This window comes from Thamnophis elegans, chromosome 3, assembly GCF_009769535.1.
Source record: "Thamnophis elegans isolate rThaEle1 chromosome 3, rThaEle1.pri, whole genome shotgun sequence".
NCBI classification, from domain to species: Eukaryota; Metazoa; Chordata; class Lepidosauria; order Squamata; family Colubridae; genus Thamnophis; species Thamnophis elegans.
Genome location: NC_045543.1, coordinates 69682395 through 69695892, shown reverse-complemented (window position 1 = coordinate 69695892; position 13498 = coordinate 69682395). Strand labels below are relative to the sequence as shown.

General features: G+C 35.5%; 1 protein-coding gene across 2 annotated transcripts in view; it reads left to right on the top strand.

Annotated features, from left to right (window-relative positions):
- The window catches only part of CCDC171 (coiled-coil domain containing 171), a 186626-nt gene that overhangs the window by 157378 nt on the left and 15750 nt on the right, over nucleotides 1-13498 (top strand). The window contains exons 24-25 of one of the 2 annotated variants that reach the window (XM_032214661.1): nucleotides 465-617; nucleotides 4774-4827. In XM_032214661.1, the coding sequence (XP_032070552.1) occupies nucleotides 465-617; nucleotides 4774-4803 (183 nt within the window). In that variant the 3' untranslated portion in view covers nucleotides 4804-4827. The remainder of the gene's footprint in view (nucleotides 1-464; nucleotides 618-4773; nucleotides 4828-13498) is intronic. The other variant, XM_032214660.1, reaches the window with a different exon arrangement.

The following is a 13498-nucleotide window of genomic DNA, read 5'->3' as shown; positions in this document are numbered from 1 at the left end:
TTCTTTAGGTTCCATGCCAAATTAAATCCAATTCCTTTTCAATGTGAGGTGGGAGAATTAGCAACTCCATTCATTTTCAGAATGTTCATACTTAACCTCTGATGGTATTCTCAGCTTGGCTGAATAAAATTAACCGAGGGATGAGTTTAAATAGAACCAATAAAGCTTTATGTACAAATCAAAACACAGTGTTTATTTAAACAACTGAATCATAATGTACCGTTTGTAATTTCAGCATACAAAAAGATATTTGGCATACAGTATTTTCTATTCTAAGGTAATAATATTTTTCTTTGGGACAGCATCTAAGGTTTAGTGCTTGTATATATGTTTACACACACACACACACACACACACACACACACACACACACACACAGAGTTCCTTTTCAGAAACATATAACTCAGCAAAATGGCATATCTTTTATACAGAAGTATAATCATTCCTTTTGCTTTTCCTTTAAGGCGATGATTATAAGTTTCATAGATGTCTATCAGTTTGCATGCTCCAGAGTCTCTGCATTAGAACGAGAAATAACATCCCATCGGCATCACATTGCAACTCTGAAATCAGAACTCCAAACAGCTTGTCTTCGTGAAAATGAAAGCTTACACTCAGTAAGTTTCTGGTTTTCTTTTTTTCCACACAATGGTTTTTTTAATTTATGTTGACACATTATTTTCTGGAAGCCTCCTTTTGCTTATATAACTGGGTCAGAAAAAGGTTTGTTACTGGGTCACAACATATTTTCTGATTAAAGAACACATGATTAATTTGGCATATTTTCTGCCCTGCGCTATAAGAATATATCCAGTTTAAAAATAATTTCATGTCTGTGCAGTACTGCTCATTAGAAAATTTGGCCTCATACAAGTCTTAAGAAATTACTTTTCAAGAATTTCAAGGAGAATCAATATTAAGGTGATAAGTTTAATACACATTTCTTTTCTCGGTTTCTAGTATATGACCAAAAGGAAGAAAATCTTCTATTAAACAAAATGCAAGATGTTTTTAATGTCCAGAAAAAATAGACCAATAATAATACATATTGAAATAGATGTATATGAAAGAAAAATATCAGATCCTAAATAGCAAATTAATCGTTGATCAAATCAAACTACACTGACCAAGAACAAATTCATATACAGGGTTATCTTCAGCAAGTCAATCTTTTGTCAAAGTGACAAAATGTGTGTTGTGATGTCACAGCATAATGTTCTGTCTCTTAGTACTTAGTACCACCCCGACATTTTCATATAGACAATAAGTGAGCACATAACTTCAATCCAGGGTTTTAAATCAGGTACACTGGGCTTTTTCTACTGAACTAAAATAACTGGGGTGGGGTGGGGTGGGGGTGGGGGTAATAGATGAGGACACATGAGGAATCTAAAGTTCTTCACTTTTAGGGATTCCAAATTGATGGTATATTTTTTAACATCCCTTTTACATTTTCAAACCTTATATGTCTTCTGCATGCCATATTAAAATCCTTGCTACCAAGCACAAGAAATCAGGAATCAAGGTGGTTAAGATGAATTATTGCATCCTAACACTCTCTATAAGAATCTGAACTACTAATGGTCAAAGCAAATTGGTGGTAGATAAGGTGGGCTGGAATTAGATCTCTTATGGGCACAAAGGGATTAAAGACTAATAACACACTTGACTCATCCTTCAGGCTCAGCCTGGCCATCTCCTACACCTGTAAATATTGAGCTAAATCTACTTAAAGTTGTGTGTTTAAATACAGTGTTATATCTAAATGTGGATGAGTCCTGCTTTTAAGAACTTGCTTAGAATCCTTTTACTCCATGAGAAAAAATATCATTTCCTCCCCCTCATCTTGTTTTTTCTTTGCGGTATAAGAATCTTGAAAAACATGTCACATGTTAGCAGATGAGAAGAGAAGGTTCAGATAATTATAAAGATGAATGATAGATGTTCCTTTTAAATGTATTTATTTTCTTTTAAATGGAACTTGTATTTGTTTGCTTACTTGGACAAATCCAATATGAGAACTTTACTTCTTCATACTTTTTGAAATAATTATGTATTGGTCAACATTGAATAGTTATCTGAACATTATTTGAAAAAGTTAAATGCAGTAATAAAGTCTACATGAAGAAAAATAAGTTAAGTCTTGTATAACGTGTGTAGGGAATGGCGCTGAAAAACAGGAGGAAGAATTGCTATGAAGGCAGCAATCAAATAATAGAGACTTCAGTACAAGACAAGAAAATAACATGAGAAATCACCTTAGACAAACCCTTCCTAATTTCACATGAGGATAAGTTGAATTGAATTGAATTGAATTTATTATATTTCTATGCCGCCCTTTTCCCCGAAGCGGACTCAGGGCGGCTCACAACCCAAGTCAAGGGGGGGGTACAAATAAGGAAAAAAACACGAACAAAACAATACCACAATTTAAAAACACACAACAACCATACCATTCGAGGGGGGACAAAAGCTCATTAGCCCCAGGCCTGTCGGAACAGCCAGGTTTTAAGGGCTTTGCGGAAGGCCTGGAGGGTGGTGAGGGTTCGAATCTCCATGGGGAGCTCGTTCCAGAGGGCCGGAGCAGCCACAGAGAAGGCCCTCCTCCGGGTGGTCACCAGTCGGCATTGGCCAGTGGATGGAATTCGGAGGAGGCCTAATCTGTGGGATCTAATCAGTCTATTGGAGGTAATTGGCAGCAGGCGGTCTCTCAAGTACCCAGGTCCAATACCATGAAGGGCTTTATAAGTGACGACTAGCGCCTTGAAGCGTATCCGAAGACCAATAGGCAGCCAGTGCAGCTCGCGGAGGATAGGTGTAACATGGGTGTACCAAGGTGCACCCACAATCGCTCGCGTGGCTGCATTCTGGACAAGCTGAAGTCTCTGAATGCTCTTCAAGGGCTGCCCCATGTAGAGCACATTGCAGTAGTTGGTGTGTATGTGGGAAATACATTGAGACTTACAGGATTCTCATAGCTGTGGCAATAAGAATAATCCTGTCCTATATAAAATGGTTTCTTAATCTGGTCTACTTGTTGGGTTAATACCTTGACTTCTCTCTCCAGTCATTGTGATTTTTTACCCACTTACACTCTATATTTTCTATTTGTTTCTCCTTTCTTCATTGAAGAGTTTGGTTCTAGGGTTTTGCTTTTATTGTTGTTGTTTGAAGTGATTAACTTTTGATAACTTTCTAAGGATGTCAGATTAAGCATATTTTTCAATAGTTGTAATTGTTGAATGAAGATATTTGATTGAAAAATTCCATCCCTGCTTGATATGGAAATTTTAAAAAAATCAACCTGTAATCAGCTAAGTTGAACTATGATCTTCAAGCTACCAGCTCTACATGTAACTTCAGATGACTTAATTTCTATTGCATGAAAGTCAGCTACAGTGCCAACTTAAAACTTCTGACTCTAACTACAGAATCATAAGGTTTAAGGTTTATTCGATTTATATGCCTCCCTTCTCCCAAGGACTCAGGGCGGCATACAACTTTGTAAACTATTATGTGATGTTGACATACTGCAATGCATTTTAATTGAAATTGCTTTTCTGAGCTGTTATAACGTGGCAAGTTTGGGGTTAATCTACAAATGAAAGCAAAAGTTTTTTAAAGTTCTCATAGTTAATAATTCAGTAAATATAACTAATCAATCTCATCAAGATAAACCGTGCCAATTCACTATCCACCATTTTCGTCTTTCCATTCCAACACTCCAGTGCTATGCTTATATTCATTTTTCCAGAAACAACTGACTATTGAACTTATGTCTGTATAAGTTTATTGCTGTTTGTCCATTTCTTCTGTATCTGCTTTTCAGCTGCTTTAATAATGTGCAAGCCAATCTCTCAGTAAGCTTCTTCTGTGCTCTTTTGTCTTGTCACTTAGTTTCTCCAATTGCCTGTAGGGACAGAAAGTTGAAACAGAACCAGCCATGTGCTCACTTTTAATTTGAATGGGAGAAGAAACCATTGGAGTTAGAATGGTTTAAGAGGAAAGGAGAAAGCTTATATTATCTTGTGGTGCATCATTTTCTTGAGGAACAAAAGACAAGGCTAAGACTACTACTCTTTTCAGCAACCAATCAAGCAAAGTCAAAACTTTCTGGATGAAAAAGTTCTCTCACACCTTGGGAATAATCACCTTGAATTTTCTTCTCTTTCAAATACACTAATGTATTTTTATTGTCTCAATGGGGAGAACTGTCCTTTTGTGTCCTCCACTCTTTTCAACCTACAAGCTGCTAACTCCAAAACTGGAGGGTTTACCTATGTTCAGTTTATTTTTTGTTTAGTTAGTTTGGAGTACAGGCTCAGGCATCCCTAAGCAGATATTTATATGTAGCCATCATAAATGCATATAAAGGAACCATCATAAATGCATATAAAAAATAGGAGCAACTAGAAGAAGAATGAGGTGCATGTAAAGAATATTCAGTACACCTGACTTTTGTTTTCCATTTCCTTGTGTCTAAGACTATTGCATGCCACAACATCCAGGCTTGTTTTCTTCATTACTGTGTGATTTGATTTTCTTCTGTGCTTTAAATGGCTCCTTGGCTTGCAACAGGTGCAAAGGACTAAAACATGAGGAGGAAGAACTGAAGATCTGCTTAAGAGAGGTCCAGCTATAGACAAACTATGAGTTAGTATAGTACTAGTCTCTGTCTCGGCAGAACAGCTTTGATGGCCCTGCCCTTCCTGTCCATAGCCTCTTCTGCTTTCAAGCCTAATGAGGAACATTTTTATTTTTTATCTTTTCTAGTCAAAATTGAAATCCTACTGTACGTCGTAATTTGAGCTTCCAGATGTAAAACAGGTGAGTCTTGATGCAGGAGTTATTTATCTGTTTGTTTCCCATCTGTTTAAATCTTAGAATCATGGCTTTATAATATTACGTTGCTCCCCAGGATACAAGATGGTTTTGAGATAGAACAATGATCCTAACCGCCAATGTCCTGAATGTAGACTGAGTGAAGTACACAAACATCCTCAGTTTATGTTTCCAGATTTTGCTTTGTTGTCTGCTGTGGGTTCCACTTATTTAAATGGCATGGTTTCATTTAATTGATCATAGCTTAAGACATGATAACCATGTTTGGACAGACCACTAGGACACACTTTTGACATACTTGTAGTTACTGATTCTGGTTTTTGTTAAGAATAACAAGACAAGAGTTTTCAATTGAAGCTATCTGGCTTTATCAGTTAGGTCCATTTAGAGGAGGATTGCTTGCTTGATTATATGCCATCAATTTGTTGCCAGGTTTTAGTGACACTCTAGATAGATTTTCTCTACCGTGATCTGTTCCCATCCTGGTCTTTCAGATCTTCCAATGATGCACTCATTGCCACTGTAACTGAGTCCATGAACCCTGCTGCTGGCCATTCTCTTCTTATCTTTATCAGTTTTAGAGACTTCTCCAGAGAACTACCTCTTTGCACAATGTGTCCAAAGTAGGATAATTTGAGTCTGCTTATTTGTGCCTCCAGTGAGAAGTCTGGGTTGGTTTGTTCATTTGTTTTTTTATCTGTCAATGTTGTTGTCAGGAATCTTCTCCAATACCAAAATCCAAAAGCATCAATACTATTCCTACCCTGCTTCTTCAAAGTTTAGAAAGGAGGAGCCGGGGTAGTATTCAGAGCAGAGTGCTGCAGCACGCTGCTTACTTTTTAACATCTTACCATTTTGTGCAAATGCAGCAAATGCAACACCATTATTTTGATAGGAGGAAGAAAGTTAGGGTGCCATCATAAATGTGAACCAGGACAAATTACATGCAATGTAGGTACACAGTTTAGGATCAGGATTAGGATTAGGATCTTAATCTAATTCAATCAAATTAAATCCAACCCTTTAAGTTTTTAAAAAAGTGTTTTAGTTACCTTGCTGTATTCACATATTTATTATAACTTCAGTGCAATGGTGAAATTCATTTTTCCACCAGTTCTTGGTGGGCATGGCAGGGGAAGGATAATGCAAAATCTCCATTCCCACCCCACTCCACTCCAGGGGAAGGATAATGCAAAATCTCCATTCCCACTCCCCATGGTATTTGCCGGTAATTCTCCAAACTACTCAAAAATTCCGTTACCGGTTCTCCAGACCTGTCAGAACCTGCTGGATTTCACCCCTGCTTCAGTGGGTTACTTCTTTGATTCGGGTTTTCTTGGTACTATCAGTATTTATCAAGGGAGTTGATTTTCTTTGGTGGACAGTACTTTGAATAAAGTTGAAAGAAAGAAAAGAAGAAAGAAAGAAAGAAAGAAAGAAAGAGAGAGAAAGAAAGAAAGAAAGAAAGAAAGAAAGAAAGAAAGAAAGAAAGAAAGAAAGAAAGAAAAAGAAATTATTTGGATCTTAGCTTCTGGGGAAGATTTATGGCAAACTAGATGTCTTTGAAAGAATGGGGATAGCATTGCAGTGGACATCAGCCACCAGGCAACAACTTTTTGCCTCTCTGGAGAAGGAAGAAATCATGAGATCTCCCACTTGCATGCTGGGCAGCTGTTCCTCATGAGGAGATAGCAGTTGCAAATTGAGGGATTGGAATAAAGTTCACAGCCATAATACAACCTATATGAACATAAGGTTCCCATGAGCCTCATTTTAACTACTTTTGGATGTAACTACTTTACAGCTAAATAGAGATTTTCAGAGCAGCAGGACAAGACAATTCCTCTTAGTCAGTTATTATTTTTCTGGTTTATAAAGGATTATAAAGGAATGAAGAAAAAAAGGTTTAAACACTTAAAATCTTTTGGCAAAAAGCTTATTGAAGAGAAAATATTAGAAAGTTAAAATAAAGTAGATAATTCTTTTGAAATATTTTTTTCATGAAAACATTTTTGAACCAACTGAAATTAAGCTAGACAAAAGAACCAGACTTTTGTGGGAAAGTTTTTTGGTTTACTATTAAAGACTACAAACAATGGTGGAGTTTGCAAAGCAAAAGATAAAAGTAACATTAGCCAGATTGTGATGTGAACTAACCATGGAATATTGAGACAAAAGTATTAAGAGCATGTAAAGATAAAAGAGGGGGGAAAGGAGGGAAACCTTGCCTTTTCTTTTTTCCTTATTTGAGACACTTTTGGGGTGGGAGGATTATAATATAATGGCAACCACGGAAAAGCGCCAAGGATGGAGTGGAGTGGAGGATCTCTAGAACAACCTGCAGAGAAAGAAACTTCATGTTTGAGCAACAGGGCAATAAGATGGCTGAATCATGAGAGCTTTTGGGGAAATAAGAATGAAAGACTTCTAAAGATGAAAGAGGAGATGAAAGAAGTTAAGAAGATGAAAAGCCCCGTAAAACAAGATTTTGGACATCTAAAACAAATGAATGACAAATAAAATTTTGGAGAGTAAGACTGGTGATTTGGGTGTTTTAATGTGAACTGTGCTGAATTGAGATCTTTTGACCTTCTGTAGCCATATTATCTTTCTAAGTTCTTTATCTCCCAGAAGTACTGAAAAATCCTAATGCAACAGATCATTTATTTGGATCTAACCCTAGACTCCTTGCTTACCTTCAAGGGAAAGCTTGGGCTTGGTGGCCTTGTTTTGATGTAGAGGACCTATATTCAAGATCTACTGTCAATTATGGAAGCTGAGTGCCACTGGACTATACTTTTATCTCTCAGCCCAATATATTTTTCAGAATAATAAGGAAAAAAAGGTGAAAGGCAGGAGTGCTGAATATATTTATTTATTTTTATTAAATTTATTTGCCACCCATATTTCCACAAGGCAACATTGCCTTGAACTCCAGGAGAAAATACAGAATATACTCTCCCCTTCAACCATATTTGGGTAAATAGAATACTCAGTTTTGATTGGAGCGGCAATATAAGCCCAGTAAATAAATACATAAATAAAACAACAAGACATACATTGATAGGAATTACTCCTCTAGTTCTGTTTTGTTTAACTCTTCATGTGCTTTCAAGTAAGCGATTGACTGCTACTCAACTGAAGTTATGAATAGTGCCAGTACTGTGAAGGGGAGGTTCAGAGTCTTGTAAAACTGAATGGACAGATGGGCTTTCAAATGCAGTAGAAATGTCCACTATTATCTTAAAAAAGACATTCTATAAATCTAAGGTATCCTGGATGTCCATTTTAATAGCCGAGCGTCATTAGCTTTTCTTAAGTTCAGTTCAGAGAATTGCTGTTAGATTCAGAAAGCTTTTGTAGCACTACAGTTGCATGCAAAATTATGTTTCGGTGAAGTGAACAGAACTTGACACAATCTTTTCATGGTAGAATAAATTCATAAATAAATACAATATCTTTCTGCAAATTTGAATGCATACTTACAATATATGCAATTGTTTAGAAATTCTGAATAATAATAAAAAAGAGTGGATAGAAAAGATGCAGAAATGTTTGACTGCGGTAGCTAAATATTTGCATATAATCATCTTATCCTAGAAATAAGAAGCAGTAAACTTTCCGGATGAAATTAGATATTGGCTATCTGCATAATAAGGTTACTTTATCTAGAGAAGATTCACTTGTCATGTCTTAAGTGTTGTTCTCTTGAGGATAAATGTAATTCATTCAGAGCTCAAAAAACACTGTGATCCTAATCCTCATTCTTTATAAAGTCTTGCTTCCTCTTTGTTTTACTCCTGCTATTGACACCAGATAATGGGCTTTATTGTAAATTCTGGGCAATTTTATAAATATCTGCTTATAAAGAGAATAAGCAAAATATTGAAACCTTTAAGCAATTAGAAGGAGCCCACCTGGCTGTAGAACCAGGCAAGTATATTGGGAGAATGTCCCAATAGTTACTCAGTCCTTCGGAATTTAGATTGTAGAAGAAAAGGGGAAATAGAAGAATTGGGGGAATGGCTTAGAGTGAGAGAACCTGAAGAGATGGAGGAATCACATGAATCCACAGAGATGGAAATTTGCTAAGGTCAGGAGGACATATGGCTTCAGATGAAGGCGGGAGAAAGAATAATGATCCCCAAGGGAGGCTGCAAGTGAGATAACAGCTGGAGAAAGAGTTGGGCTGTCATCTTCCACAGAAAATACCAAGAGTTGTTGTTTTTGGATGAACGTATTCATTGATGCTGTTATCCAATGTATGTTTCTGTCATGAATGCATTTATGTGGTTTTGTGTGTGATACTTCATTTGTTTCCGTGATAGGTCTTTGTGTTGAAATACCGCATGTTAAGCAAGGAGTGGAGTAGAAATGACATGAGTCAGTAAACTTTTAGATAGACAGTGTAGAATCGCCTGAGAATATTTTCATCTTTGGAAATAAGTCCAAAAAATAACATCTGTGGGTCTTTCCAGATCATTGTAAGTAGAGCGAACACAGTTCTTACTCATCTGTTGAAGGAGTCCTGACATATGTCTTCCAGACAGTTGTGATTGTGAGACACTGTATTTTCCCAGCATTCAAATGTAAAAGTTCCTTCCTGGAAATGTTGTTTTCAACTATGTTGTGCATGTAGTGTGATTTTTTTCTGGCAAAGGGTCTAAAATTTGCAGCAAAGTAGGTGAACAGTGTAGAATTCATTAGTTAGATTAGCAACAAGTAAAATCAGAATCTACAAAGCAAAGTTTAATCCAAAATATAAAGACAAATAAAGGATCTAGGCAAATGCAGGTAATAAAATTATTCAGTCAATAGGAGAAAATTGAGGGTGTGTAAAGCAAGCCCACCTTCTAGTTCTTAAGCTTCTTGAAAGAAGCTACTGTTCAAAAGAATGGCTCTATTTCTGAATGAGAAAGGACAAGGTTTTGAATACAGAAAGTTTTAAATGGATTATGAGCTCAGAAAATGTCGGTATATTGGATTTTGAATATTATGCCTTTGAAAGTACTTTTAAGGAATAAATACATTTTTGTGGGAAAGAAAAACTGTTTTTGATATTGGAAATATAACAAGGTATAACTTATGGCATTCGGAGACATTTTTGAGAAACAGTAATGGGACTTTGAATCAATAATGTCAGTTCTGTTGGGTTTTCTTGGGAACTATCTATTCCCAGAAAAAAAATGTTACAGAAAAGATGTGCAACAAAGTGTGTCCAAAAGAACATAAATAAGAATTTGCTACTAGATGGAAAAAAAAATGGATGAGATTTTAAAAATTAAGAAGAAATAAAAATGATAAACCGAGAGAACAGTTGGAATCATTTCTTTTTGTTGGACTAACAAGAGAGGCTCTTTAATGTATTGAAGAAATACAAAACAAAGATCAACAATCATCTAACTGGATTAAAAAACAAGATTATTCTATGTAAAAAGAGGGAACACAAGGTCAGTTTATTTGATCACAGTTGAAATGGGACATGTTATTTTGGGTGATTATTTGGGGACTTGCTGACCTCTGGACTGGAAAAATGTTGTACATTGAATTTGCTAACAATTAACATTGAGTTAAAACATTTTCTCTACAGTTACATTATGTATTCTAATCTGATAACATTTAAATTGGCTTCCCTATCTAATTGTCTTTCCACCTCAAGTAGGAAATATTTGTGATCTTATTCTCTTTAAAGGGGAAATCACCCCTCTTTAATGTAATTGTCTGGACTTTTGACTGATACCTGCATTAGAGAATATGTTACTTATTGGGTCTATGTATAGCTAAGAGACAAGTTATGAGTTTTATATCTATAATTGAACGGAGGAAGAGATAATGAAATTCTTATACTTGTCATGATCAGGGTGGGGAATTGCTTTCTTAAAGTTTTTTTTTCCTTTTTTCTTCTTTGCTTTTTTTGCACCTTTTTATTTTCTTTTTTAGTTATTTTTTTAGTTTGTATTTTTTACTACTGTAATTAAACTTTTAATAAAAATATTTTTAAACATGAATTGTTCTAATTTTACTCCTTTTAGCTGTATGACCACTAAAAAGTCATCAGTCTAATCAGTCTAAATAAATAATGACTAAGTCATTGTTTTCCCACACTGACTAGTCCCAGATCGCTGGGTTGTATCCCGTTGAGATGGCTTCCACTTCATGATCAACAGAAATGATGTCACTTGCATTCAAGAGCTCATCGATGAATTGTCCTTAGTCAAATTCACACATCCGTTTGCAAAAACCTTTCTCATGATGGCATCTACTGCAAAGTTGAATAGCAGCAGGGAGAAGGCACTTCCTTGGCATTCCCAGATTGCATGCAGATTTCAAATGTTTTTTGATAGTTCACCTTTGATGTGACCACTGCTGATTGACCCGTCACAAGTGTGCTGTAGGAACCATATGCCTTACTTGGTAATCTGTAGTGGCAAGTGTTTTCCAAAGAGTGGATTAGAGGCAACTGCAAAATGAATGAATATTATGACTCACTCATGTCCTTGGATTCATTCTTCCATAATTTCTGTAGTATAAATATCTGGTCACACCAGTCCTGGATTGGATGAAATCCAGCCATGGTTAATGGACCATTTGTTCTCTTCACTTTTGTGTTCAGGGTTGGAATATTTGTATGAATATTTTACTGATTATGGAAAATAGACTTAACAGTAATATATGCAAACATCCCACAAGTATTGCTAAGATTATCATTGATGCTATATGTACATCCTCCAAGATGCTGCAACATGGTGTATAGTGCTTGGTATTCTTGGTCTACAGCTTCTTATACTTCTGAAGCAATATCCTATACAATCTTCATTTCAGTTTTATCAGAAACAGATAACAGTTGATGGTATGATGGAGTTGTCTGTTTTGGATTCATCAACTAACTTTGCATCTCTTTCTTTGGTATTCATGTCCAAACCTTCATAGAATATCCAGATCTGGATGACTTTATAATACATAGGACAAGAGACTAGTTGCTTTTGCTTACTGTTGTAGAAAAATGATCTGCAGCTCTGCAGAATATTTTCTGGTTCTGCAACTATTTTGAAGCAGTTGGATAGGGCCACTTGAGTTGTTGCTTAAAGACAAGATTAGTCAGTCAAGACCTGTATGGTGTGAGAGTTCTGTAATTAAATGCTTCAGATATGATTGTATAGATATGTTCTGTGCATGTAAATCTAAATTTTCTCCAGGTACTAAAAAACCCACAACAATTTAATAGATGATGGATTTATTCATAAAGATAGGGATTTATATAATGACTAGAAATAGCAACCGGCTCCATGCTTAAAAGTACACTCCGTATTTAATATTCAAACAGGACCTTTCTATGTTTACCACCAAACTAATTATTCTAAATAAAAATTATATAATCCTGTAATTTAAAACAATTTGGATAGACATTAGTTCCAATTGATTTAGATTCAGATAAATATTAGAATTATTCCCTAAGGAAAAGATTATTATTATTATTTCTTCCTCTTCCTCCTCCTCCTCCTCCTCCTCCTCCTCCTCCTCCTCCTCCTCCTCTTTTCAACCTGGTAGCCTCCAATTACATATTTTATGGTTAGAGATAATAGTCTCATCTTCATCTGGATAATAGTCTCATCTTCATCTGGAAGCAAGAAACTAAGTAGAAAGTGCATCCTTCTTGTGGAAGAATTTTCCTGACATAATGTGAATTGCTATAAAACATTGTCACAAATGATAGAACAGTTATCTACAAAAACTTGCTATGTAGTAAAATTTTCTACAGCAATGGTGACCAGGAGGATCTGCACCAAATCAAAAAGTTGGACAAAGAAAGGCGTACAATGCAAATATACCTTAGATAAATGTTGTATGCCTGCATCATACTTCTTAATCTCTTAATATATTACATGTAATTGTTAAAATGCCACAATAGGGCTACCACTTCGAAAGTTGAAAAAACAAAGTAGTATAATCAGATAATATATCTGCATCCTTGATTTGTATACACAATATTTCCTTTTCTATAGAAAACATTTTAAAAAGCAGAATATGCTAAGCATGTGAACTTTTACCTTGTCAAGCTATTGGAAATTATAGTAATTTGATTTAAATGTTGCCTAAAAGGCAAAAAGAAAGTTTAATGGAATCCATGTGCAATTAAAATGCAGAACTAAATGTAATCAGACCACAATGACTGTGGCCTTCCTACTGATAGCCTTATTATGGCCTCAGAGGTTGAAAGTTTATATTAAAGTTACTAAATCCACTTGAATGAGATGATAATTCAGTGGTTGTTTAATTCAAACAACATATTTTAAGCATTAGAAGCGGTAACCAGTTTCTAAATTTTGAAGATCTCACAGTTATTTTCTTTAACAGATGGTAAGATGCATGTTTTTCTTTCAATTGTCTATTGTGACAATTGAAGGGCAAGACTCATTGCTCTCTTGAAAAAACATTTAAGGAAGATGGGTCTATTGGTAGGAATGCTTTCAGGGCCTGTTAAATCATTGTCTGAATCTCTGCATATATGTATAAAAATATGAATGATTATTTCAGAATTCATATTAGAAGACTCTTGTCATAGATAGTACTTTGTGCACCAAATGACAAAATGCATCTTTTTAGAATTATCATTGCAATCATCATCATCATCATAATTATTATCGTCGTCATCACC